This window comes from Emydura macquarii, unplaced genomic scaffold (genome assembly GCF_026122565.2).
Source record: "Emydura macquarii macquarii isolate MOO-44397 ecotype Brisbane River unplaced genomic scaffold, CSIRO-AGI_Emac_v2 contig_3305, whole genome shotgun sequence".
NCBI classification, from domain to species: Eukaryota; Metazoa; Chordata; order Testudines; family Chelidae; genus Emydura; species Emydura macquarii.
Window position 1 is genome coordinate 5825095 of NW_027133442.1, and position 26252 is coordinate 5851346.

Genomic DNA, 26252 nt, shown 5'->3' on the forward strand with positions numbered 1-26252 from the left:
CTGTCCTACCACACTGGTGCACATGGGCCAGATTTTTTGTTGTTGGTGTGCCCCTAACTTTGGTGTTTCTTGAACCAAAATGCTTCACTTTGAAACCTTCACATTCTTTTCATGTAGATTTTGATCTGGAATTTCCAAGGGGATTTTGTTTTAAGAAGTTTGCTCCCACAGAAATATTTGCTAGGTAGCAATCAAATCTTCAGTTCTGCACAGCAGGCACACTCAGCAAAGAGACCTGACGCATGCCCTACATACCCTCACAGATGCTACTTTACACACCCTCATATTAAAAATCAAGTTCCTCAGTTTATCCACACATGCATGTGCAGAGCCTACACAACCTTGTGATGTTAGGAAAAACAATCCTTTTATTCTAGGACAACAGCAGTGTGTGTGTGTGTGTGTATGACAAGTTTTTAAACCCTTGCAGTTCTCCCAAGTCACAACAGACTTTTCACCAAACCACAAAAGGCACACTGGAGATTTAGGAACTTACACACTGCTTACTCACAAGTTTCTGCTGTAACCCAAAACACTATAAGGGTTCAAAGGTGGCAAAAGTGTTTTGTTTTTGGTTAAAAATAGCTGCGTGTCCTCTCTACACATACTATTAAGAACAGCTATGCCATTTTCATTCTAATGTTTCAAAGAGTTCTCTCAGGTTGAGAGAGAACATGGAAGATTTCAGCCTAAAAATGTGACTAAGATATGAGCTTCTGAAAACAGCTCTTCAAATGGAAGTGCTTAGATAACTAACTTTAGATGTAACCACACGCAATACCTGTATTTAAAGTTGTATCAGGACCAAGACTGGCACTTGGCTCAAATTTGTCTTACTCAAACTCATTTTAAGGATACTTGGAGTGATTATCTCTACTCAAGGAAAATATGCAAGATTTGCCATTTTGTCCTACACCTATCTAAAGGCATAGCCAAAATAGTAGCTTGCTTAGAGCTGTTCTGCTGGAAAACCATGCATACCAGTTTCAGAGTGTCAAAATAAAGTGCTGAAATTAAAGTTAAAGCTACCTACAGCTCATCAGCGAGTGGCAACCTAGATACTATCATCTCTTCTTTGGGAACAATGTACTCTAAAATTAGGATATTTTTTGTAAGGCATGAAAAAATAATTAGCACAAGCATTTACCTACCTTAAAATATTCTACAAGATCTCTACAAGTCACCTTGGATCCGCCGATCTCTTTTTCTACCAAGTTTTCAGGAGCAAGAAGCAATGGAACCAGATTCCGCAGCTCTCTCTTGAAATCATCATCAATGTCTAGTGGAAATTGATTCAGTCAGAGAAAAAGGTGGTACATCTCAATGTCAAGTAATATTAAGTTTCTTCTCTATAAAAGAACACTGATAACAAATCCCTTTAAAAAATAAAGGATCCTGACTCAGAATAAATTGAATAGCTTGAAGAAATCTTTACGGCTTAAAGAAAGGGATTCACCTTACAAAGAGAGGAAAAAGAGTCTCTTCGCAGACAGGCTGGCTAACCTAGTGAGGAGGGCTTTAAACTAGGTTCGATGGGGGACAGGGACCTAAGCCCGAAGGTAAGTGGGGAAGTGGGACACCAAGAGGAAGCAAAAGGAGGAGGGTGCAACAGGGGAGGCCTCCTGAATTGCACTGAGAAAGTAGGGCAATCAGCCAGTTATCTCAAGTGCCTATACACAAACGCATGAAACCTGGGAAACAAGCAGGAGGAACTGGAAGTCCTGGCACAGTCATAAAACTATGATGATTGGAATAACCAAGACTTTGTGGGGTAACTCACACAACTGGAGCAGTGTCATGGCTGGTTATAAACTATTCAGGAAGGACAGGCAGGGGCGAAAGGGTGGAGGAGTTGCACTGTATGTAAGAGAGCACTATGATTGCTCTGAGCTTCAGTATGAAACTGGAAATAAGCCAGTTGAAAGTCTCTGGCAAGAACAATAAGGGTGATGTCATGGTGGGTGTCTGTTATAGACCACCAGACCAGGAGAACGAGATAGATGAGGCTTTTTTCAGTCAACTAGGGGAAAACTTTCCAGTTCACAGGACCTGGTTCTCATGGGTGACTTCAATCACCCTGACATCTGCTCGGAGAACAATAAAGCAGAGCACAAACAATCTAGGAAGTTTTTGTAGAGTGTTGCAGACAACTTCCTGGTGCAAGTGCTGGAGCAACCAACTAGGGGCCGTGGCTCCTCTTGACCTGCTGCTCACAAACAGGGAAGATTTGGTAGGGGAAGTAGAAGTGGGTGGCAACCTAGGCAGCAGTGACCACGAGATGGTCGAGTTCAGGATCCTGACAAAAGGAAGAAAAGAGAACAGCAGGATACGGACCATGGACTTCAAAAAAGCAGACTTTGACTCCCTCAGGGAGCTGATGGGCAGGATTCCCTGGGAGGCTAATATGAGGGGGAAAGAAATCCAAGAGACCTGGCTGTGTATTAAGGAAAGCTTATTGAGAGCGCAGGAACAAACCATCCCGATGTGCAGAAAGAATAGCAAATATGGTAGGCGTCCAGCTTGGCTTAACAAAGAAGTCTTTGGTGAACCTAAACACAAAAAAGAAGCTTACAAGAAGTGGAAGCTTGGTCAGATGACTAGGGAGGATTATAAAAACCCTGCTTGAACATGCAGGAATGAAATCAGGAAGGCCAAAGCACAATTGGAGTTGCAGCTAGCAAGGGACGTGAAAGGGAACAAGAAGGGTTTCTACAGGTATGTTACCAACAAGAGGAAGATTAGGAAAAGTGTGGGCCCCTTACAGAATGGAGGAGGCAACCTTGTGACAGAGGATGTGGAGAAAGCTAAGGTACTCAATGCCTTTTTTGCCTCTGTCTTCACAGACAAGGTCAGCTCATAGACTACTGCACTGGGCGGCACAGAATAGGGAGGAGATGAACATCCCTCAGTGCTGAAAGAACAGGTCCAGGACTATTTAGAAAGATTGGACATACACAAGTCCATGGGGCCAGATGCAATGCATCCCAGGGTGCTGAGGGAGTTAGCTGATGTGATTGCAGAGCCATTGGCTATCATCTTTGAAAGCTCATGGCAATTGGGGGAGGGTCCCTGATGACTGGAAAAAGGCAAATACAATGCCCATCTTCAAGTAAGAGGAAAGAGGATCCAGGGAACTACAGACCAGTCAGCCTCACCTCAATACCTGGAAAAATCATGGAGCAGGTCCTCAAGGAATCCTTTTTAAGGCACTTGGAAGAGAGGAAGGTGATCAGGAACAGTCAACATGGATTCACCAAGGGCAAGTCATGCCTGACCAACCTGATTGCCTTCTATGACTGGCTCAGCTCTATGGATGTGGGGAAAGCGGTGGACGTGATATACCTTGACTTTAGCAAAGCTTTTGATACAGTCTCTCACAGTATTCTTATCAGCAAGTTAAAGTAGTATAGGTTGGATGAATGATTTATAAAATGGATAGAGAACTGGCTAGAGCATAGGGCTCAACGAGTAGTGATCAATGGCTCCATGTCTAGCTGGCAGCCAGTCACAAGTGGAGTGTCCCAGGGGTCGGTCCTGGGGCCGGTTTTGTTCAACATCTTTATTAACCATCTGGAGGAGGGGGTAGATTGCACCCTCAGCAAATCTGAAGATGACACTAAGCTGGGGGAGTGGTAGATACCCTGGAAGATAGGGATAGGATACAGAGTGACCTAGACAAATTGGAGGATTGGGCCAAAAGAAATCTGATGAGGTTCAACAAGGACAAGTGTAGAATCCTCCACTTAGGACAGAAGAATCCCATGCACAGCTACAGACTGGGGACAGACGAGCTAGGCAGCAGTTCTGCAGAAAAGGACCTGGGGGTTACAGTGGATGAGAAGCTGGATGTGAGTCAGCAGTGTGCCCTGGTTGCCAAGAAAGCTAATAGCATATTGGGCTGCATTAGTAGGAGCATTGCTAGCAGATTGAGGGAAGTGATTACTCCCCTCTATTTGGCATTGGTGGGGCCACATTTGGAGTATTGTGTCCAGTTTTGGGCCCCCCATTACAAAAAGGATGTGGACAAGTTGGAGAGAGTCCAGCGGAGGGCAACAAAAATGATTAGGAGGCTGGAGCACAAGACTTATGAGGAGAGGCTGAGGGAATTAGGCTTGTTTAATCTGCAGAAGAGGATTTGATAGCAGCCTTTAACTACCTGAAAGGGGTTCCAGGGAGGATGGAGCTAGGCTGTTCTCAGTGGTGGTAGATGACAGAACTAGGAGCAATGGTCTCAAGTTGCAGTGGGGGGAGGTCTAGGTTGGATATTAGGAAAAAGTTCTTCACTAGGTGGGTGGTGAAGCACTGGAATGGGTTACCTAGGGAAGTGGGGGAATCTCCATTTTTGAGAGGTTTTTAAGCTGCAGTTTGACAAAGCCCTGGCTGGAATGATTTAGTTGAGGTTAGTCCTGCTTTGAGCAGATGGTTGAACTAGATGACCTCCTGAGGTCCCTTCCAACTCTAATATTCTATGAAATAATGTAAATATTACAATAGTTTCCAATTGCCAGAGTAGGGTTTTTCCTTCATCTCTGGAGTAACAGAGTAACTAGAATAAATTATTTCAAGACAGCTCAAAGAATAACCTCTCAGTCAGATCTCTGCTCCCAGCACATAACTGATGGCAACTCCCCTAGATACAAGGATTTTTTTCTCCACACCACCCTTTGGCACACTAACATCTCCTTATGCACCAAATGTGAGTGGAATTGCTGGGATTCTGGCTGTAAATCCTCTGATTTTAGACATAGCAGAATCCAACAGCTGGCCATCTTGGGATTCAAACCTTTGATTTTTTTCTAAAATTCTAATTTTGAATACGGAATACATCTTAAAAACAGAAGCTTTTTTAGCCTCAAGCAATATTAATGCTCAGCACTGACTCTTAATTCTAATGGCCCTTGAATAGTGTTAATGCTGCAAGATTTTAGCCAACAGCTACCTGAGAACGTAAAAAGCAATATGAATGGGGATGGGAGGGGGAAGGAGAATCACTCAATTCCTCCATATGTTTAACAACCCAAAAAGAGAATATGCCAATGCGCACTTCTTAGTTTTACCCTTTAACCCACAACCCTTCAATAAAGCCTATATTTAATGCAACTTCTGTGCTACAAATCCAGTGATCTATATCAAAAGCAATTAACACAATTAAATGCTTCCTACCATTCAACCTCCCATCAAAATTTGGATTAGTCGCAACTTTAAGACCAGGGTGGGGCAAGAGGAAACAGCCAAGGTTGCTGAAACATGAGTGAATATGCTTCCTTACGTTCTGTAGCTCTTCGTGCTGGTTTTGTTTTACCTGAAAAAAAAGTAAGAATTTTAAATGGCTTTGTGGAACTGAATGTGAGATTTATAATAAAGTTTAAATTGTAAGAAGTTTATGAATAGATTTAACACTCAGTCTAGCCTTTTTCTGAACTTTTGTAAAAACATAGATCATACAAAGGCAATCACTTAATGTCACATATTTAAACAGATAAAATAGCAAGCAGAAAAATACTTAGCCAACAGACACAGAGCAGCACCTGACCTAAATTGCCATAGCATATTTACCTGCAATCTCTTTTCTAGGAAATGTTTTCCTCCTTCCAAGCCATAGGAGTGTTCATAAGGATAGCTCCAATCTCTAATTAACAACATTAGTGTCTACACAAGAGCACAATAATGAATAGTTAAAATTAATATTCCTTATATCAGCAAAAAAAGCAAAGACAATCAAGAACCCTATATCTACTGCTGGTAATAAACTATAATCCAAATCTGATTAGCCTGAGTACCAGACACTCGTTATTCATCTGTGTTGTGAGTAGGCACAGCTGAAGGAGCATGTACTGTGACCTTTGATAGCGAAAAGGACACTCTCACCTGTTACTCTAGTTTCTCTGTCTCTTGCCAGCCCAGATATATGAACATGAGCTTCTCTTCCATCAGCTGGAGATGTGAAACAGATCTTGTGACATCACTCCCCTATCAAGAGGGGACCTAGCTGGATGGCTCTAGTTATGAACACTTATAGTATCTTGCACATTTAGCTCCTAAGTAAAAGCTAGGAACTGGTAGAAAAAACACATATGGAACAAAAAGGAGGCTGTGAAAGGACTTGGAGTCAGACACCAAATTAACATGCACAGAGAAACTGCAAGGCACCCTTGAGACCAGGATGTTCACAGCCCCTTGGTGTAAGGCTGCCTGGAGTGACAGATATGAAGTGCATGTCCCCATACAGTACAGCTCCAGAGACAGAACACCCATTCAGCCTTAAATTCACTATTAAAGGAGGCCCTGTGCTTAAACCCTGGCTTTGGGTCTCATCACGGGTCCCTGCTACAGAATAAGGCACAAAATAGAATGGCCAGCAATGTAATATTGCTGACAATAGTCTATTTAGATTTTTAAATCTAACATGAACTATCGAAGGGCAGCTATGAAGGAAAAAGGCACTTGAGAGGTTCCAAGTCCTCTCACTTCCACAGCCAAACAGAATGGGGGTGAAGCTGGGGCTACAGAGCTCCTTATATTGTCTCACACTGAACATTTGGTTCTGTACACGAACACATTGAGAGTCCTAAACTGCTTTCCGGAGGACTCCAACATTGGCAACTAGTGCACATACAGCCCAGAGCAGGGATTTATACTGTTCATACTCCAAGGAGAGCAAGACAATTTGAAGGATCTAGTGCAAGCTGTTTTGGAAACAGAGTTAAACAAAAACCCATTGTTACCTTAGGAGGGCTCAAAAGGTAAAACGCTCTTAAAAATACTTCACATCTTAAACTTCTAGTCAGATTTGCTTCAGCCCTTCCAGAAAGATTCTATGTTAACCTAAATTCACCTACATGAAATTTCATCAGGCAGATTACTGTGGTTTGATTTTTTCACACACATCTTGCCCAAACCTATAAAAGATAATTAGCTGCAACCCACCTAATTTCTCTCCATAACATAAGTTAACTAATTTCCTACCCATATGAACAGGTGTTGGATGACTAGATAATTATGTAAAAGTTTAGAGTATATATTACCTGAAATGGCTTTTGGTAAATTTCTTCCATAGCAAGTCTTCCATACTCTGTAAACAACTATTAAATGAAACTGTTAAGAATAATGCCATCTACAGATTACAAAAAGAATCTGCATTGCCAAATACTTCCTATTTCATCAATGGGAAATTTATTTGGGAACTTCCAATTTTTAATTAAATATTAAGTTCTACCCTGGATTAAGAATAGCCCTGAAGTTAACCTTCAGCGCCCTGAGGATGAGAACACCAACCCTCAAGAAATTGCACTGAGGGAGAAGTATACTTTCCTCAGCCTCTCAAGGAAGTCTGCATGTCATTCCAGCACAAATACACTCCTCTTCATGGAGATTTCCCCTCCACCTTCCTATGGTTCTCCTAGACCCCACTATGGTCTCTGAAAAGGGCCCCCTGTAGGCTGCCAGCTTCAGCTCCAGAACAGCTGGTTTCACACAGCTGTTACCTTCCCACCCTGTTGCTTCCTAAACTAAAGGAGTACCCGTGCCTAACCCTTCCTGGGCAGCCACCATGACACAGCACCCTCCCAACTCTCGCAAGCAGTGCCCTCACCAAAACACTGCACACAGATTTGGATTTCTACAAAAAACTCCTAGCCAAAGGCTCTAGGTACCTGACATATATTAAAAATATAAGCCCATTTAGAATTGTAGCAGCTTCCCCAAGCTGGAAAGGACAGACCAACCTACACCCCAGCCAATGATCCCTGCCCACCATATACCCTTCCCAGCCCTCAACTCCTCCCATGCTTTTGGGAAGGGAGGGAAAACAGATGCTGCAAGCCCTGAAGATCAGCACATTTCTATTTTAGCCTAGGGAAAGGGAAAGAGACAGGGATCCAGTCTGCACACTTCACCACCACAGCTGGGCAGAGATGCACTCTCTCACTTTGATGGGTTGCAAGGCATTTAGGACTTTCTGACCAAGGTAGCATATTATCCCTATTTGGGAGATATACTGATGCCAAACAAGCCAAGAGAGATCTGAGCTGAAGCCTCACGTGTTGCACTACATAAGTGCAGGAGGCCAAACAACTTTAAGCAAGTTCGTGCTGCCATAGTAGGAAAGCGCCTGAGGTCTCTACAACGAAGCTTGGATTATAGAAGCAAAACTCTGGTATGACCCCTGACCTGGGTGAAGTCCAGCACAGCTTCTATAAATTATATTCTCTGAGTGGGGAAGAGGGTCAACTTGGGGACATTGAGTAGTAGCCCCAGCTTGCTGAACGTTGATCGGATCAGGGACATGTGGGCCTCTACCTGGGTCTTGGAGCAGTTCTTGACCAACCAATTGTCCTGGTATAAGAACACCTGAACCCTATGTCACCTCAGAAAGGCAGCAATGACTCCCATGCATTTGGTGAAGACTCAGGGGGCCACTGACAACCTGAAGGGGAGGACTGTAAACTGGTAATGGGTGTGATTTATTACAAATCTGAGGAATCTTCTGTGGGGAGGGATTACCGAGATATGAAAATACATGTCCTTCAAGTCGACGGTGGCATACTAGTCCTCCGGATCCAGGGACGGAATGATGGTGGCCAAGGAAACCATGTGAAATTTCAACTTCCTCATAAATCTGTTCAGGTTTCATCGGTCAAGAAGGGATCTGAGACCTCCCTTGGCCTTTGGGATTAGGAATGACAGGAGTAGAATCCCTCTCCCCTTAGCTCATCAAGAACCTCTTCCACCGCTCCTGCACGCAGGAGTGCTTGCGCCTCCTGTATAAGTAGCTTGTGAGAGGGGTCCCTAAGGGAGGGGGGGACAACAGATGGGGGAGGAGTAGAACTGGAGAGTATCCCAGTTCTACTGTGCGTAGCACCCATCTGTCTGAGGTTATCTTGGTCCACACCTGATAGAACTGGGATAGACTACTCAAAAAACAGGGGTGAGGATCTGCCTTGGTAAGTCACCCTCAGGCACACCCTCAAAATGATTGTTTTGACCCTGAGGACTGCCTCGCTGATCCCTGGCCTTGGTTGGAAGGAGGCGGAGGCTGCTTCTGCCCCTCCTCCTTGAATAGTCCTGCCTGGCCTGAGAGGGACAGAACCACAGGAGCAGTTGAAAGGGAAAGAGTCGTAGAGGCGGTTGGGCCTTAAAGTGCTTTCTCTATGGGGCAGGAGTATGCAGGCCCAATGATTTTAATGTTGCCCTGGAGTTTGGAGACTGCTCCAAGAAAAACCCCGAGCCTTCAAAGGGCAAGTCCTGGATTGTCTGTTGGACCTCAATGGGGAGGTCTGACACCTAGAGCAATGAGCTCCTCCCTCATGGCAGCTGCAGAGGACATTGTCCTTGCGATCAAATCTGCTGAGTCCAGGGTGGCCTGCAGCAGTCCTCACTACCACCTTGCCCCCCTGCATGACGGCTGTGAACTCTGTCCTAGAGTCGGCCGGGAGCAGGTCCTTGAACTTCAACATGGTGTCCCAGGAATTGAAGTTATAGCAGCTCAGAATTACTTGTTGGTTCACGAGCTGAAGCTGGAAACCCCTGGTAGAATAGACCTTCCTACCAAAGAGGTCCAGCTTCTTACAATCTTTGGACTTAAGGGAAGGACCCAGGTGTCCCTGCCTTTCCTTCTCATTCGCAGCCAAAATCACCAATGGTCCTGGCTGTGAATGGGTGAAAATGGGTGACCTTTGGACTGGACGAAGTATTTTCTCTCTATCCCTTTTGCTGGGGGTGGGAGGGTGGGGAGTAGAGGCAGGTGTTTGCCACACAGAGTTTTTGTGGTGGTTTGTATGGTCTTGATCGGGGCAGGTGCCATTCTTGAAGGGCATTCTGGCATTAAAATGTCCACAGTGGGGTTCATTGACTCCATCACCTCCTCTGCCTGAAGCCCCATGTTTTGGGCCACCCTCCTTAGCAATGCCTAATGGACCCTGTTATCCATGGAGGATAGGCCAGCTGATGTCCTTGCCACTGCCTCATCTACTGACAAGGATGAGTAAGCCTTGGGCAGCGTCTGCTTCCTGCTGCCTCTCAGTCTCACGGGACTCTCCCTGCATGGAGATGTCATGTATGGTGCCAGGGTCGTCCCTGGTGCTGACCTCGGTGCTGCACAGAGACCAAAAGCTCCCCAGTGGCAGGGGGGAGGTTGTCCTTCTGAGAAGAGAGACTGGGAGGGTCTCTGGAGAAGGATTCCTGAACCTGATGGTATGCCCATGGGGTCCAAAAGGGCCATTGCACTGGCATCTGCCACTGCACTGGCCAGCGTCCCATGAAAGCACCTTGTCCTGTCTCTTGTGTGCACTGGCGTTTCTTTGACTGGTGCCTATTGCAACAGGAGATATTTAACTCAGCCTCCGAGTCGGAAGAACCCGAGTTTCAGCATGGGGACGAAGGTGGTGCCGATCGAGATGGTGCTTCGGAGACGCAATTGGTGCTGCATCATGGCCGGTTTGCCTCTAGACAGCCCTGCACCCTTCTGCAGTGCCAGAGGTCTTACTACTGTGGCTCTCTGATCTGGTGGGAAACTGCTGTGCTGTCATGGCTATCAGGTCTCTAGCTGCCTCAAAGGTGTCCAGAGTGGACGGGAGATCCAACTCCTCCACCTGACTTTCCCTTGCCGGAGAGTATTCAGGCACCGGACGACACATCCTTCTGTGGGCCCGGAGTGGACAGTGCTTCAGATGGGACGGGTGCTGTGGGACCTTGTCTGGCACATGCACCCCTAACGTCTTTTGCTGATGACCTCACCATGGGTCATGTCTATTCTCTAGTGCCTCTGAGGCACCGGTGAGAGAGAGCAGTACCTGGCCGACTCCGGTGCCGGTGAGAGACGGTGCCTGGTGTCCCTGGGTGCCAAAGATTTCTTTTGTGCCACTGGCTCCCTTTTTGAAGAAGGTGCACTCCACCCCGAGGTACTAGAGTCCAAGTGGCCTGCTGGTTGGGGGTGAAGAGCTGCCTCCAAGAGGCAGTGCTTCAGTCTGACCCTTCTCTCCTTAGTCCTGCATTGAAAATCTTTACAAATTCTGCACCGTCTGTCTGGTGGGATTCTCCAAAACACTTCAAACAGGAGTTGTGGGGGTCGCCCTTAGGCACAGACTTATGGCAAGATCCACACGACTTAAACCCCTGGGATCGAGGCATGCCCCGACTCCCTGGGGATGGAGAGAAATTAAAAGATGGGGAGAACCCCCAAATTCCTAACTTTAAAGACTAACAACTGCTTACTAAACTAAACTATTCACAGGTATCTGCTTGCTGGGCACCGGGGGAACGCTTGCCGAAGCAAAAGAGATTAGCTCCGATGACCAGGAATTGAAGAGGTGGTGGCTCAGCAAGGCTCTATATACAGCACCATAGAGGCACCACTCCAGGGGGCACCTGCACTGACCTGATGGGCACCAGTAGGGGAAAAATCTTCCGACAACGGTGCATGTGGCACGCACACCTGCTTGGAATCGACACGAGCAATGTATCTCGAAGAAAAAATAGTTCCCAGCATTCACAAACTACACTTCCCTTTTTTTGACCATCACTGCCTCCCCAGAGAACAGCTGCTTGTCTTTCTAAGTCCTTGCCTTCACTAGAAAGGTGTGCCACTAACGAGATTGGGGCAGTTAAAACAATACAATCCCCATAATGTGAACACAGTTATATCGGTGCAAATGCAGCTGTACCATTATAACTGCATCCACTCTAGGGCTTGTACTGGGAGAACTATTTCAGTAAAACCAAGCAGTCACTATCTAAACAGTTACACTGGTACAAATTTCAAGTGCAGACTAGCCCAAAGGTTCCAAACCTTAATCAGACACAGCCGTGCCTAATAACATCCCAAACCAGAAGTGCCTCCCTGAGCCAACTGACTCCTGCTGGAATTTAACTAAAATAAATCAATCAGCCTTCTATTGTCTGGTTTGGCAGCACCTTTGCTTAGCAGCATTGCTGGGCAGAGATGCCTGCTGGCCAGGGAGCCCCCTTCCAGGGGGACAAAAACTCACTAACCACCTTGGCTTTATCAGTATCTTAACTATTTTCTGTGCATACAATTGGTTGAAAAAACTAGATTTAACCTGCTCCAAAAGTCGTTTACAATCCCTTAAATAGGGTTTCTACAGTTTCAGATTGCCAAATCAAGCAAAAGAGGGAACAAACATTCTAAGAGGACAGCACTTCAGTAAAAGCACTATTACATAAACTCAGTGTATATTTACCTGCAAATGCTGGAGATCATCTTCTTGAATGTTCTGGGACAAGTTGTAAACCTGTAGGGGATATTGCAATTCCAAGACTTTTAGCAGGAGATATGTTTATTCTTCATGTTTCAGTAACATAGATTTAGTCTATACTGCAGTACTTGACTATTTAGACCATCTCTGCCGAGGTCTAAACCATCACTATTTAGTTAAAGTGGTATCACATACTACATCTTCACATGAGCCATCTGAACAAAGCTACTTTGGACATAACTGCTGTTCAGATTAGTTTCTTAATCCTAGTTAATAAAAGTTCTTTCAAGAGTGAATGAGCGGCAAAAGAATTTTTTAAAATCTGCTGAACACTCCCCCATAACGGAATAAGAGGGACACACATTTAGCATTATCAGCTTGAAAATCCCTCCCCTACGTCGCTCTCTACTCAGATTGCTTGGAGCAGAAGTAGGTGATGCCCGCAGCACATGCTATTGTGGTAATGTTGCATCAGACAGAACCCCACTGGAGTTGGCCCACATAGAGTTGAATAGTTCTTTGCTATATATTGCCTGATTTTGCAAAGTTTCATTGCTTTGCTTTTAAATATCCCGAAGGACAGAGTTCTGCAAATAACAGGCAATAAATCCTGACCGCTCCTGAGACTCCATGATTAATGTGACAGTGCCAATACTGAATGAACACGGAGTCGTACAAACCAGGAGAAAAGGATAAGTTAAGGTCATGTACTAAACGCCCCTATGAGCCTGATATTGCGGAAGGTCAGCACAGTATTTCAAGGTGGTTAGAATGCTCTGCAGTTTACTTTTAATTAAAAAAATTAATTTTCTGAAAAGTTTGTCATATACTATTGTTACTTGTAACAAGCAAGTTTACGTCACTAGAAAGGGAAAAAACATTCCCACCTCCCCAAAAAAGTTTACTTAATGAAACTGACAATACACAAAGCTGTCAAATGCACAAATTCCTGTTTGTGTGGGTCTTTCGGAGAGCTACAGTGAAGGGAAAAGCCAGTTAAAAACAGACAAGATTGTGAAGTCATGCAAGGTAACTGGGGGGACTCTGGGGCAGACATATAGTATCCAACTCATTTTTTAAAAGTAGACTAGACAAGATGACAGTGTTTCTTTAAACATAGCTACAAGAACTCTATTCTTAAATGTTAAAAGTGGGTAATAAAAATGATAATATGAGAGAAAAATACTGTTAAAAATGTAGTTGATTTAGAAAATACCTGTGATGTATACAGTCTGTATACACATGTATTGCTTAATATAGACATATACAGAATTTTCAAGAGTTACTAATGATTGAGTGCCCAATTTGACACTCCTTAAAAAGACCTGGTCATTTTTGAAAATTCAGACCAGTCTCAAAATAGACATATTGCAAGAAGTTTGATAAAATTTAACTGTAGCAGCAATAGTGCACTTAAGAGGTTATTATGTTGGGTCAGTTCTCCCTTTGTATAAGCTTGGCTATTTAGAGATTTTTGCCATGCATCTTTGTGGAGGTGTCACTATTTTTAAAAAAATCAATTTGGGATTTCCTTAGTAGAATCTGCAGCACAACAGAATTAGGGGCCTGTAACAAAGGTGGATAATCTCAGCTCCAAAGAGAGATTCATCTGCAATACTTCAAAAGAGCTATGAACATTTAAAGAGTGCTTAAGAGTTTTGCATATTCATTTTAAAGTGTGACTCTAGATATATTTTTAAGATGCCTTCTAAGATACAGAGGTTCAAAAGCTGCCATTTATCAGCAAAGCTATTCTCACCTGGACAGAACTCGTCATGGTGCTCAGAGCAAACACCGTCGCACAGTCTTTGATAGTGGATTGGCTATCAAAGGCACCTTGGGTATCCATAAGTAGCACAGCAACCTAAAGATTTCAAAAAGCAACAATTAACCAAGATGTTATGCTTTCACTGCTCAGTTGCTGGGTCAGATCCAGCCCAGGTAGTGGAAGTCGTTGCCTCTCTAGTGACTCAATCTCACTCCAGCTCTCAGGGGACAGGTGGTCACAACTCAAACCACTATCAAAGAGGGACATCCTTACTGGAGTTCTGCAGAGAGGCCAAGGATCGAATACACACAGAACAGAGAGTCACTCTCTCCCCCAAAATGAACTCACCCTTGACCAATGAGGCACCCTTACAGGGCACTGTAGTAAAACCTACCCTTACTGTTGACTGTGATATAGCACAGGACTTCAGTCTCCAGGGCTGACAATCCAGCACCCTTCATGAGCATCAGATGTGTGATAAAGCTTACTTCAAGAACATATGAAGCAACTAAACATTTTCTGAAGGAAAACTAGACATTTACTACTAAATAAGTTGACGATTAGTTAAGTGATAAAACAGTGAAGTAGTAGTCTTGACTCCAAGATATATCTGTGATCCCCTAAATCTTAGAAATAGATTCAGATCTCTTTTCTTTCAGTTATAAAATATTGAAAAGAAAGAACAAATGAGTAACATTACACAAGTAGCTAGAGACAAGATCCCACTTTGATCACCCTGCAATCACAGAATCAGTCAGCTAATCATGACTTAAAAATCATGGAAGTTATATAGGCCACTCTATACAACTCAGGATGCAAGATTCTTTAACATTCACTAAGGCCACCATCTACTTAAAACTTGTAACATTAATTACCCAGCCAGTGACACCGCGAACTCTCCCTTTGGGCTCTAGCAGGGCAATGCCTATGAAAAATATCATTTAAGAGCTCCAAAGGATGGGAGGGGAGGGAGGGAGGGAGGGAGGAAGAGGACAATGAGGCCTGGTCTACACTAGAGTGTAGTGTCAACAAAACAATCCTGCAATGACCCTTTTGTCGACAAAATGGCAGTTTTGTCAACAAAATAAAACCACCTCAAGGAGAGAGGGGTAGAGCTTTTTGCGACAAACTTTTAGTGACAATCGTCAGCGTAGACACTGCTGTATGTTTTTGTCATGGTAATCGACCTCCGAAAATATCCCACAATGCCAATCCTGACTACTCTGGACATCCGTTTGTACTCCGTTGCTCTGCAGACACCCGCCTCTCCGCCTTTGCAGTTGCGGCAAGTTTGAAATTACTTGAAATGTGGAGAGCTTGCATCTCATCTTCCCAGCTGACCATGCCAGCACCACGCAGCAAACGGTCTCTCACTTGGAGCACACCAGAACTGCTGGACCTAATCAGCATTTGGGGAGAGTCTGCTGTGCAGTCCCAGCTCTGCTCTAGCCGAAGGAACTTTGATGCGTACGGCCAAATTTCTTGTGCCATGGCAGAGAAGGGCTATGAGTGAGACACGCTGCAGTGCCAAGCTAAAATCAGGGAGGTGTGGCAGAGCTATCACAAGGTCAGGGAGGCAAACCATCCCTCTGGTGCTGAGCTAATGAGTTGCCACTTCTACAAAGAGCTGAAATCCATCCTCAGGGCGACCCCACATCCATTCCCAAGACGCCCATAGACACCTCCACAGCCCCGGGACCATCGAATACTGGACTGAGCCCCGATGAAGAAGTCATCAATGAGGAAGTGGATCTGGAGGATGACCTGGAGCCAGGGAACAGTTCGGTTGTGAGTCAGGAGCTGTTCTCAACCCCAGAAGGCTACAGCCAGCCCCAGCCCTTCAGCTCAGATACTCAGGATGCAGGAGAGGGGAGCTCTGGTAAGTGTTTGGAAGCTGATGCTGCTTGTGTACTGGAGGCATGGGGGTCCTTAGCTTGGCTAAAACATACAGGTAGCTGAAGGGATAGAAATGCACAGGAGTAGCTATGTTTGCATGTGCTTTCCCATTCCCTTGTGCCTCTCAGCTGTACTGCCTAGACGCGCGTTAATGCACGCTGAGATTTTGTGAGTATCCTCCAGCATGACCGCTAGGAAACTTTCTGGGAGGTACTCCCCAATTCTCTGCCTCAGATTCCTGGGCAGAGCAGCTGTGTTTCTGCCCGTTGTAGGTCACTTTCCCACCCCAATTGGCAATCATTTGAGCGGGGACCAAAGCAGCACACAGTCGTGGAGCATAGGGACCCAGTTTGGAGCGGCTCGCATGGAGAAGATACAGCCTAGCATCCTTGCTGACTCTAAGGAGCAAGATATCTGCTTCTATGGCCCCTGCCTGTGGAGAATGGTAGCACAATTTGAAATTTGTTTTCCCCATGTACCTGCATTTATGCCCCAAGCGAGCACCCACCCAGAACCTAGACGTACTTGTAGCGTCTTGCCCCTCCTCCCCAACTCACCATTCTCAGGCTGATCAGGGAGCTGTACTCCGCACAGGGGGACAGTGGAGAATGAGGTGTATTTCACAGTGATTCATGTATACTGTTAGGACACTCACAATAATGGTTTTGTTCATTGTTTCTTGTTCTTACCGAGATGTGACTGTCGCAGCCAAGGCCCCACGCTGGTAGACTACCTACAACTGATAAGGAAGCGACCCTGGAGAAGCCAGGAGATATTCCAGGAACTCCTCCTGTCCTCGGAGGCGTCCAAAAGAGAGAAAAGGGCATGGAGACAAATCGATGTAAGAATCTCAGAAGATGGACAGGAATGGAAGGAAAACCAGGAGAGAATTTTAGTTGGCCATGAGCAAATGATCAAGGCCATGGAGGATCAGACAGAGCTTCTAAAGACAACAGTGTCATTGCAGACACAGTTCATGCAAGCTTGCCCCTCCCACCCTTCAGCCACAATAGAACTTCTTCCCCTGCACTCCACCAACTCCCCCTACACATTCCTAACAAAGTCATGGACCATTTCGCTACCCCCTTCATTCGACCTCCTCAGATAGCTATGAGAACGACAGCTGGACTTACACGCAGCTGTCATAGCTGCCACTGCCTCCCCCCCCCCACTACTTTCCTCCCTCTAGGATTTGTTTGTATTGTGTGCTGTTTTGTGTTTAGTAATAAAAGCAAGCTCTCAAAACAAGAAGCACTCTTTATTTATGTGTTGAACATGATATGTGCACCTACCACCAACACACACACAGCTGAACAGCGGTCATAGAATGTCACAGCGCAGTTTCAAACAAACACCTGATGGGTTCTCATGGTCAAAATGGGCCCTCAATGCCTCCCTTTTGCGGATGGACCTTCTTTGTGCCCCTCTAATACCCCTGGCATCTGGCTGCTCATATTCAGATGCAAGGCGATCCATCTCTGCGATCCATCCAGGGGAAAACTTCTTGCCCTTAGTTCCACATAAATTATGGAGCACACAGCAGGCAATTGTAACCACAGGAATATTGTCCTCATTTAAGTCCAGACTGCCATAAAGGCATCTCCAGAGTGCCTTTAACCTGCCAAACACACATTCAACAGTCATTCGGCATGTGCTCAGCCTGTTATTGAAGTGCTCCTTGCTACTGTGTAGGGTGCCTGCGTAAGGCTTCATGAGCCATGGCATTAGTGGGTAGGCTAGGTCTCCCAGGATCATATAGGCATCTCAACATCCCCTATTGGAATCTTTTTGTCTGGAAAAAAAATTCTTGCTTGTAGCTTGTTGTGCAGGCCAGTGTTCCTGAAGATATGAGCATCATACACCTTTCCTGACCAGCCTGTGTTTATACAAGTGAAGTGCCCACGGTGATCCACAAGCACCTGGAGTACCATAGAGAAGTACCCCTTCCTATTGATGTCCTCTGTCACAAGATGGTCTGGTGCCAAAATTGGGATGCGTGTGCCAACTATTGCCCCATCACAGTTAGGAAATCCCATTGCTGCAAATCCATCCACTATTTCCCACACGTTGCCCAGAGTCACAATCCTTTGCAGCAGAATGTGATTAATGGCCTTGCACACTTGCGATAACACAGCTCCAATGGTGGACTTGCCGACTCCAAACAGACTAGCGACTGACCGGTAGCAGTCTGGAGTTGCCAGCTTCCACACAGTGATTGCCACCCGCTTCTCCATCGAGAGGGCAGCTCTCATTCTGGTGTCCTTGTGCCGCAGGACAGGGGCCAGCTCTGCACAGAGTTCCATGAAGGTGGCTTTGTGCATTCGAAAGTTCTGTAGCCACTGCTTGTCATCTCAAACCTGCACAACGATGAGATCCCACCACTCAGTGTTTGTCTCACCAGAAGCGGCAGTTCACCAGATGCAGATGTGCTGTGAATTACAACAGTAAGGCGGTGCTGTTTGCCTGCAGTTCAGGCTCCTCAGATTCCTGTTCCGATTTGGAGCTCATGATGTACTGCGCAACAGTGGAGAGTAGCGTGGGATCCATCTTTTCAGAGAGTTGCTGGATGTGCAGTAAACTGCGGGGAGCCGTTGGGAAAAAAAAAAAAAAAAAAAAAAAAATGGCGCAAGTCGCTGCCCGCAATGCAATGAATGACAGCATAGAAACGCAGTGCACCATGGGACATTGAGCCAGCACCCATGTTGCTCCGAGCTCCTCTTCCTCATCCCAGAATTCCTAGCGGCAGAAGCTGCCGAGTTGCACAGTAGGATAGCTGTCCACGATGCATTGCTCTCACTGTCGATATTACAGAACCAAGCGTGGACGTGTTTTTGTGACAAAATAAGTGCTGTGTGGAGAGGTGTGAGTGCTGTAATTAGTGCTTTTTTAATCACCGAAAAAACTACCATTGACAAAACTTTCTAGTGTAGACAAGGCCTGAGACATAGAAAATTTAATTCTTGTTGCCAGCAGTCACTGCATATTTCACTAGACAGTGCAACTTGTGAACATTTTGTTTTGCTGTGAAGAGGTTATAAATAAAAATCAGATTTCAAGAACGTCACATCGAGAGTTTAAAATTTACAAGTTCTGCTTTGTGTGGTGTTCTTAAACTAGCTAGTACTTTAGCAGAAAACCCTCACAGGTATGAAGATGGATATGATACAGGGCCATGCCTCTTTTTGCCATTAGAGCTTGCCCATTTATAGAGAGATGAATGTTACAGAAAGGGATCAAACTTCCATACACACTTACAGCCTAGCCTCCTGCTATTTTGTGGCTATCTGTACATTCCACTGGAGCACAACTGCAGACAGACTCATTTTTGCAGAATTCACTGACTTTTGCTGCAGAATTCTTCCATTTGCCAGAGCATTTGGCTACAGTACTGTTAACAGCAGTCACTTGTAGAAAGCCTTCCATAATAACCCAACAAAATATCTGAATAGCAACACATTAGCTAAAAAGATAACGTTCTTATAAAAAGGATTTGATTATGGCAAAAAGGCTTTGGAATGCTAGTAGAATTCCCCCACCCCACTCCATCTCAAATAAATAGAAATTTTATTCTTAGAAACTATTAGAATCAATACAAAGAGGATGACTGAGAAAACAGGGATATCTGATTACTTAAACAACCAGATTATAACCAAATTCATGTAGGCAACAAAAGTGTAAGAGATTATAAAGAAGACTGAGTCCAGTTAAGCTATGGAAATGTTTACCTTTGTCCCATCAGACTTGTCAATTACAAACACTTCGCTCCAAATCTGAATGCCAGTTGTTTCTCTCTCACATCCACCTCTCCATGTGAACCCAGTCAATGGCTCATTGTTCCCACCTATCCAACATGAGGAATTCTGTTAAGAGAAAGGCACAATCTTACTCAACAGCACGAGGATCGCTTCTAGAATTGTATTTTAGCACATTTCCATATGACTCTCTGGTTTCTGAGAATAGGCTTTCAAGTTACACAAAGTATTAAAAAAGGAGGTTGGCTCAGCTGTACTTGGAGTCGGAGATAACTGCCTGCACAGATGTATGCTCCTGTGGGGCTCAAACACCCTTGTCTTTTTACTATTTCCCCTAGAAAGCTTTGGCCTTTAGGGTTGTGCACACACATCCCCACCCCCAAGGAGATGCAACTCAATTATTTCAACTTTACCCCTTTGACTTCAGAGTGGGGATAGAGAGTGGGGCATGGAGCTCTGCACAGACCAACTCAAAAAACCACAAAGACTCATCAGCTCAACCATCTTAAACTGCATGCACTGCTGCAGTACTTAAAAACACCTATTTTGCTCTAGAAAGGGCTGAGAAAAGGAAATTCAAACTCACATCCCTAAAAACATTTGGAGTCTACATCCACTCATCAGAAAGATAGGTTTTTAATACCCCCCACTTCACTAAAGCTGACCAAGTGCTCAGCTGTGACAGCCCACAGTGACAGAAGAAACAAGACCTTCAAAAGGCAGACGACTAGAAGAACCCAAAAAGAACAGGACAATGGTAGTGACCAGCAAGAGGTCCACAATCCAGTTTGGAAGTTGCTGTCTGGGCAATTCCTAGTGGGTTTCAACCTGTCATGGTAATACTTAAGAACTCACTTTATAGTGAAATTATAGGAGCTAGCTTCTCCCAGTAATGGTCATGATTCAGGGAGGTAAACTTGCAAGAGTGTGGTATAGGTGGAAGTCAAAAGCAACCTTAGAAAAAATGTAAGGCAGGGACAGTCTATCTCTGTGGAAAGAAGAGTCAGCCAGCTGAGCCCATAGTTCAAACTGTTCTAGCCGATGTTCCTGGGATGCAGAAATCAGTCTTCAAGAACAGGCAGCATAAAGAGCAGCGCCTCATAAGGCAGAGTCTCAGTTTAATAAGCACCAGATTTAATCCACAAATGCATCTATTTACATAGAGGTGGGAAAGAGTTGGAACAGATCTTTGTATTCAGACACACCACAGCGAAAAGATTTGTCAAAGAGGTTCTCAAAGAAGTGGATGGTAGGCAGATACAGGAACCAAATGAAATCTGAGCACAGGCAAAGGCTTGAATTTAAAGAGTAGAGATAGCTTCCTGGGCAGAAGAGTAGAAGCAGATATTGAATCAATTTGCTTTTCACTGCCTGTGACCCAACAACCCCTTATGGCAACTAGCAAGGGGATTATAGGAATATCTTGATTCTGGCATGTATATCCTGGTTCACCAAAGAACATCATAGGAGGTCTTCAATAAAAGCCATGATTACACTGGCCATTAATATTATTGTGAAATGTATGCACCGATACGTGTGTGTGTGTGTGTGGTTTTTAAAGTCTGTATCAAGGCATTAGTTATCTGAAGGAAAATCTGTTTTTCACCTCTGCTGATAAGAGGTAAGAATTGTTTCTCTTTAAGCTCTGTAAATTAACACAATGGATGCCAAGTTACATACGAAAGCAAATGTTAATGGAGATGTGAAGTCAACAGGATAGTAGCACACAAGCAAAAACAAGCCCCATGTGGTTATTCTCTCTCTGAGTACAGACAATGAATGTTGAGGGCAAGTGTAGAAAGCAAAGACACCCCCTTTATCCCACACCTAAGAAATAAATAGACAGCATGTTCACGAAAACAGGAGCTTGGCCAATCTCGGTTAAAAATGCTGCAGAGGACTTTGCGTGAGAAGCTTCTTTAGACAGGATGTTAACCTATTAGTTAAATTTAACCTCTAGAAAGCACTTTATGATTGTTTTCTTATTCTTGTTTTCACTATCATGATATCTAAACGCTGTGATACGAAGCAATGCACTGATCCTGAGTTGAATCATACAACCTGGTGTGTACCATTCCTTTGGGAATGGCAGAGTTGGTAATTCTGAGTAGCCAGGGTCAGCCACTAGTCTCACAAGGGGACACTTCAGAGGGACCTGGGTGCACCTATTAAACTGCAAGGCACAGTAAGGGCTGGCATAGCCCAGAGGATGGTGCTTGAGTGACTGACAGGCTGGTGCTGTTAGGGAGCTGACAGCCAGCAAAATAAAAGCAAGACTCATGTTGCAGGCAAGGGGTACAAAACGTCACCTACCTTCCCATAATTGATGTTCTTTGAGATGTGTTGCACGTGTCCATTCCACTGCAGGTGTGTACGTGCCTCATGCACAATTGTTGGAGGTTTCACCCTTAGCAGTTCCTGTCGGTGCAGCACGAGTGCCCTCTGATCCCTCATGCCACTGCACACAACACAAAGGGCCGCACTGCTCTGACCCCCGTTTGTTACATCCCTACCATCTCTGATAGAGAGGGGAAACAGGAGGGAGGGGTCATGTGCAACATATGTCCAAGAACAAAAATTACGGAGAAACACACAACCACTTCTTTTTCTTCAAGTGATTGCACATCCATTCCACTGTAGGTGACTCACAAGAAGTTTGAACTGGAAGTGGACTCGGAGCCTATGGAACAGGGATTTTAGAATTACCTGTCCAAATCTGGCATGGTCTCTAGACTGATGAAAGATGGCACAGAGAGAGGCAAACATATGACTGGCAATCAGGTTGCTGCCTTAGAAACAGCCAGTATGGGAATACAAGTCAGAAAGGCCATTGGAATTGCCTGAAACCTGTAAGTGAGCCACCACTTCGGCAGCATTAGCCAAATCAACACCACCACCACACACATGTGCGCACACGCACCACCCACCCCACCCACTGCTGGAAACCCAGGAAATGACCCTCTGCGTGGATACTGGGGGTTCTTTACTCTCAAACTGCAACAGAGCTGAGACAAAGACCTGAAAGGCCTGGTATGATCCAGAGTATGGAGCTTTTACCCCATTACTCAAATGAGATTTTGAAAGGAAAGTCAGTAAATAACCATCACCCTGACTAAAGACAATCTCTTCCATTTTGCTACATACATTTGTCTGGTAGATTGCTGTCTCTCAAGATTTGCAGCACTGGTCTGAAGAGGGTGAAGGAGAGGTCATTCTGGACTCTGAAGTTGTAGTCTCAAATCTGTTAGATCTGATGTAGCAATTGTCTAAACAATGGAACAAAGGGCTCTCTCAGAGAAAGCTTCAGTCAACCTACTAGATGACAGTGAGATACCCTTAAGGCATATGGAACAGAGGCTGCTATTCCAAATGAGGCAAGTTTCCTTATTTGAATCAAGCAGTCAAGTCATTGTTTTGCTCCAATGTTCTCCATGTCCACAGCCTCATTTGGTACCAAGAAGAGAGACAGTACCAAAACCAGGACAGGTGATCAAGAAACTTTGCTCCAGTTTTGGAAGATTCTCAGCACTGCGGTCTCATAATACAATGTTCCATGGGTGTCAGTCTCAAAAAGAACTGGGTACATTTACAGTGCAAACCGGGATGTGTGGTGGCAGCACATGTAGCCGTGCCAGAGCTAGCTCGCTAAAGATGGCAATAAAGCTGCAGCTGCACAGGCCAGCTGCTTACCTACATATCCAGGCTCCTGGGTGGGCCTGTACATGGACAGCTAGCTTGTGCTCTTGCAGCATCACTCTTATTTTTAGTAGGTGAGCTCAGGTAATGACAAGTGCTACAATCACACCTCCAGCGCAAACATACCCTAAGAGTTCCAGAGTGGTAGCCGTGTTAGTCTGTATACAGCAAAAACAGCAAGAGTTCTGTAGCACTTGAAAGACTAACCAATTTAATTTCAGCAGGCATAAGCTTTCATGAGCTTCAGCTCACTTCCTCAGATGCAGAAGCTCATGAAAGCTTATGCCTGCTGAAATTAAATTGGTTAGTCTTTCAAGTGCTACAGAACTCTCGTTGTTTATACCCTAAGAGCAGATTTTCCTCTACCCCCCAGTCAGCCACATTGGGTATCTGACGGGGCAGCTGTTTAAACAGCTCACAACAACAGCATCAGGAACTGAACAAAACAGCTAAGTGAAAAGAACCAGGGGATCTTTAATCATGGCTAGTGGTCTGGAGTCAGTTTTGTCTCATCAGTAAGGCTGAGACTACAGCCCTTTTGTCTTATCCTATAATAGGGCTTTGGATCAGTGCTGTCTGAGACAAAAGTGTCACCAACACCTCTTTCTGCTGCAGACATGTATTCCTTCGGAGGTTTCACCCAAATACTGGCCAGTCTTACTTGTGAGACCTGATTCGAACTCACCTGGTAAATTAGGTGCAAGCCATTTCACAGAGGTAATGTGTACCAATTGTCTAGAATGGACTATATCTTCAGGGTTTCCCATGCCCAATCAAACCATTTGTCTGTCTACTCCAGTATACTGCATCCAACAATCTATTCTTCAGAGGAATGTAAACACCACCTCCCACCCAATGGTGCATTTAACCAGTTGTACAAGGTTGTGTAAGAGGGAGGACATCTTCCCCTTTCCTACACTGGTCCTGCAGCAACTTTTTCAAATCCAGCTACAGTTTTGATTTGACCACTACAAAATAAATAAGACCAACAGGGGACGGAAACAGAGAGAGACCCAAACCAAACCCACAAAGATTTAGTTATACAGCACCATTGGCCTGACAGATTAATAAGAGATAACAAGGTCATGGCCATGCCCGTGGGAAAGCTTACACACTAAATTTACAAGAGTGTCATTTCACCTCACTCTGAGTAAGGCTTTGAACTGGGGAAAGGAAAGGAAGAATCACAGGAATCCTGCAGTATCTTGCTCCCTTCCCCAACTGAAGGAGTAATCATCAGATCTGCCATTATTTTAAAGCAGCAAATAGTTTTGACAGCAGCAATCTGAAGTGGCTTAGGACTGAGTCTCAAGAGATGAAATCTGGCTCCCTCGAAGTCGATTAGGTGTTGTGACACTGACGTCAAAAGGGTCAGCATTTCACCTTTGGGGACCTTTTTTAAAAAGGCAACAATTTACCCCGGTTCCAACTATCAATGGCTGAGGAGAGCATGCCAGAATGCCATTCTGAGGCCCCCTAGCTTGGCAGTTAATTTTGCATTACATATTGTTTCTACTATCCATTGGAGATGGCTGTTCAAGGTCATTGTTCAGTGACTAGATGAAAGATAATTTGAACACACGTGCATTGGTGTTGGCGTATATAAGTCCTGATATGTAGATTACAAGTTTGTTTTCTATAATTGAGAAATCTAGAAAACATTTAATTGCTCTTAACTGCAGTTAAAACTAAGCCACTCTTCCCCTCACTCAACGACCGAATTAACTGAAGCTTGGACAGATGACTAGGGAGGATTATAAAAATACTGCTCAAGCATGCAGGGGTGAAATCAGCAACGCCAAAGCACAATTGGAGTTACATTTAGCAAAGGACATGAAGGGTAACAAGAAGGGTTTCTACAGGTATGTTAGCAACAAGAAGATAAGGGACACTGTGGGCCCCTTACAGAATGGGGGAGGCAACCTAGTGACAGATATGGAAATAGCTAGAGTACTCAATGCTTTTTTTGCCTCCGTCTTCACAGACCAGGTCAGATCCCAGACTACTGCTTTGGGCAGCACAGAACGGGGAGGAAATGAGCAACCCTCAGTGCTGAAAGAACAGGTCCAAGACTATTTAGAAAGGCTGGACAGGCACAAGTCCATGGGACCAGATGCAGTGCATCTGAGGGTGGGGGAGTTGGCTGATGTGATTACAGAGCCATTGGCCATTATCTTTGAAAACCTGTGGCGATTGGGGGAGGCCATGGATGATTAGAGGAGAAAAAAAAACTAGTACCCATCTTCAAAAAAGGGAAGGAGGAGGAGCCCAGGAACTACAGACCGGTCAGCCTCGCCTCAATCCTGTGTGTGTGTGGGGAGGGCGGGGGAGGAGGAGGAGGAGGAGGAATCACATAGCAGGTCCTCAAGGAATCCATTTTGAAGCACTTGGAGGAGAGGAAAGTGATCAGGAACAGTCAGCATGGATTCACCAAGGGCAAGTTGTGCCTGACCAACCTGATTGCCTTCGATGATGAGATGACTGACACTGTGGATGTGGGAAAAGCAGTAGACATGATATACCTTGACTTTAGCAAAGCTTACAATATGGTCTCCCATAGTATTCTTGCCAGCAAGTTAAAGAAGTATGGGTTGGATGAATAGACTACAAAATGGATAGAAAGTTGGTTAGATCATCATGCTCAATGGGTAGTGATCAACAGCTAGATGTCTAGTTGGCAGCCCGTAACAAGAGCAGTGCCCCAAACATCAGTCCTGGGGCCAGTTTTGTTCAATATCTTCATTAATGATCTGGAGGATATGGTGGATTGCACCCTCAGCAAGTTTGCAGACGACACTAAGCTGGGGTAAGTGGTAGATGGTCTGTATCCTATGCCTACCTTTCAGTGTAACCTAGACAAATTGGAGGATTGGGCCAAAAGAAATCTGGTGAGGCTCAAAAAGGACAAGTGCAGAGTCCTGCACTTAG

At 44.9% G+C, this 26252-nt stretch overlaps 1 protein-coding gene across 6 annotated transcripts in view; it reads right to left on the minus strand.

Annotated features, from left to right (window-relative positions):
* Window positions 1–26252, minus strand: part of ATL2 (atlastin GTPase 2) — a 73525-nt gene that overhangs the window by 12799 nt on the left and 34474 nt on the right. For 3 of the 6 annotated variants that reach the window (XM_067533032.1, XM_067533037.1, XM_067533033.1), the window contains 7 exons: window positions 19602–19736; window positions 13972–14076; window positions 12198–12248; window positions 7026–7082; window positions 5557–5649; window positions 5164–5302; window positions 1152–1279 (listed from right to left, as the gene is read on the minus strand). In XM_067533032.1, the coding sequence (XP_067389133.1) occupies window positions 1152–1279; window positions 5164–5302; window positions 5557–5649; window positions 7026–7082; window positions 12198–12248; window positions 13972–14076; window positions 19602–19736 (708 nt within the window). Of the gene's footprint in view, window positions 1–1151; window positions 1280–5163; window positions 5303–5556; window positions 5650–7025; window positions 7083–12197; window positions 12249–13971; window positions 14077–19601; window positions 19737–21941; window positions 22530–22772; window positions 22872–26252 lie in introns of those variants that run through there. The other 3 variants (XM_067533034.1, XM_067533036.1, XM_067533035.1) reach the window with 3 other exon arrangements.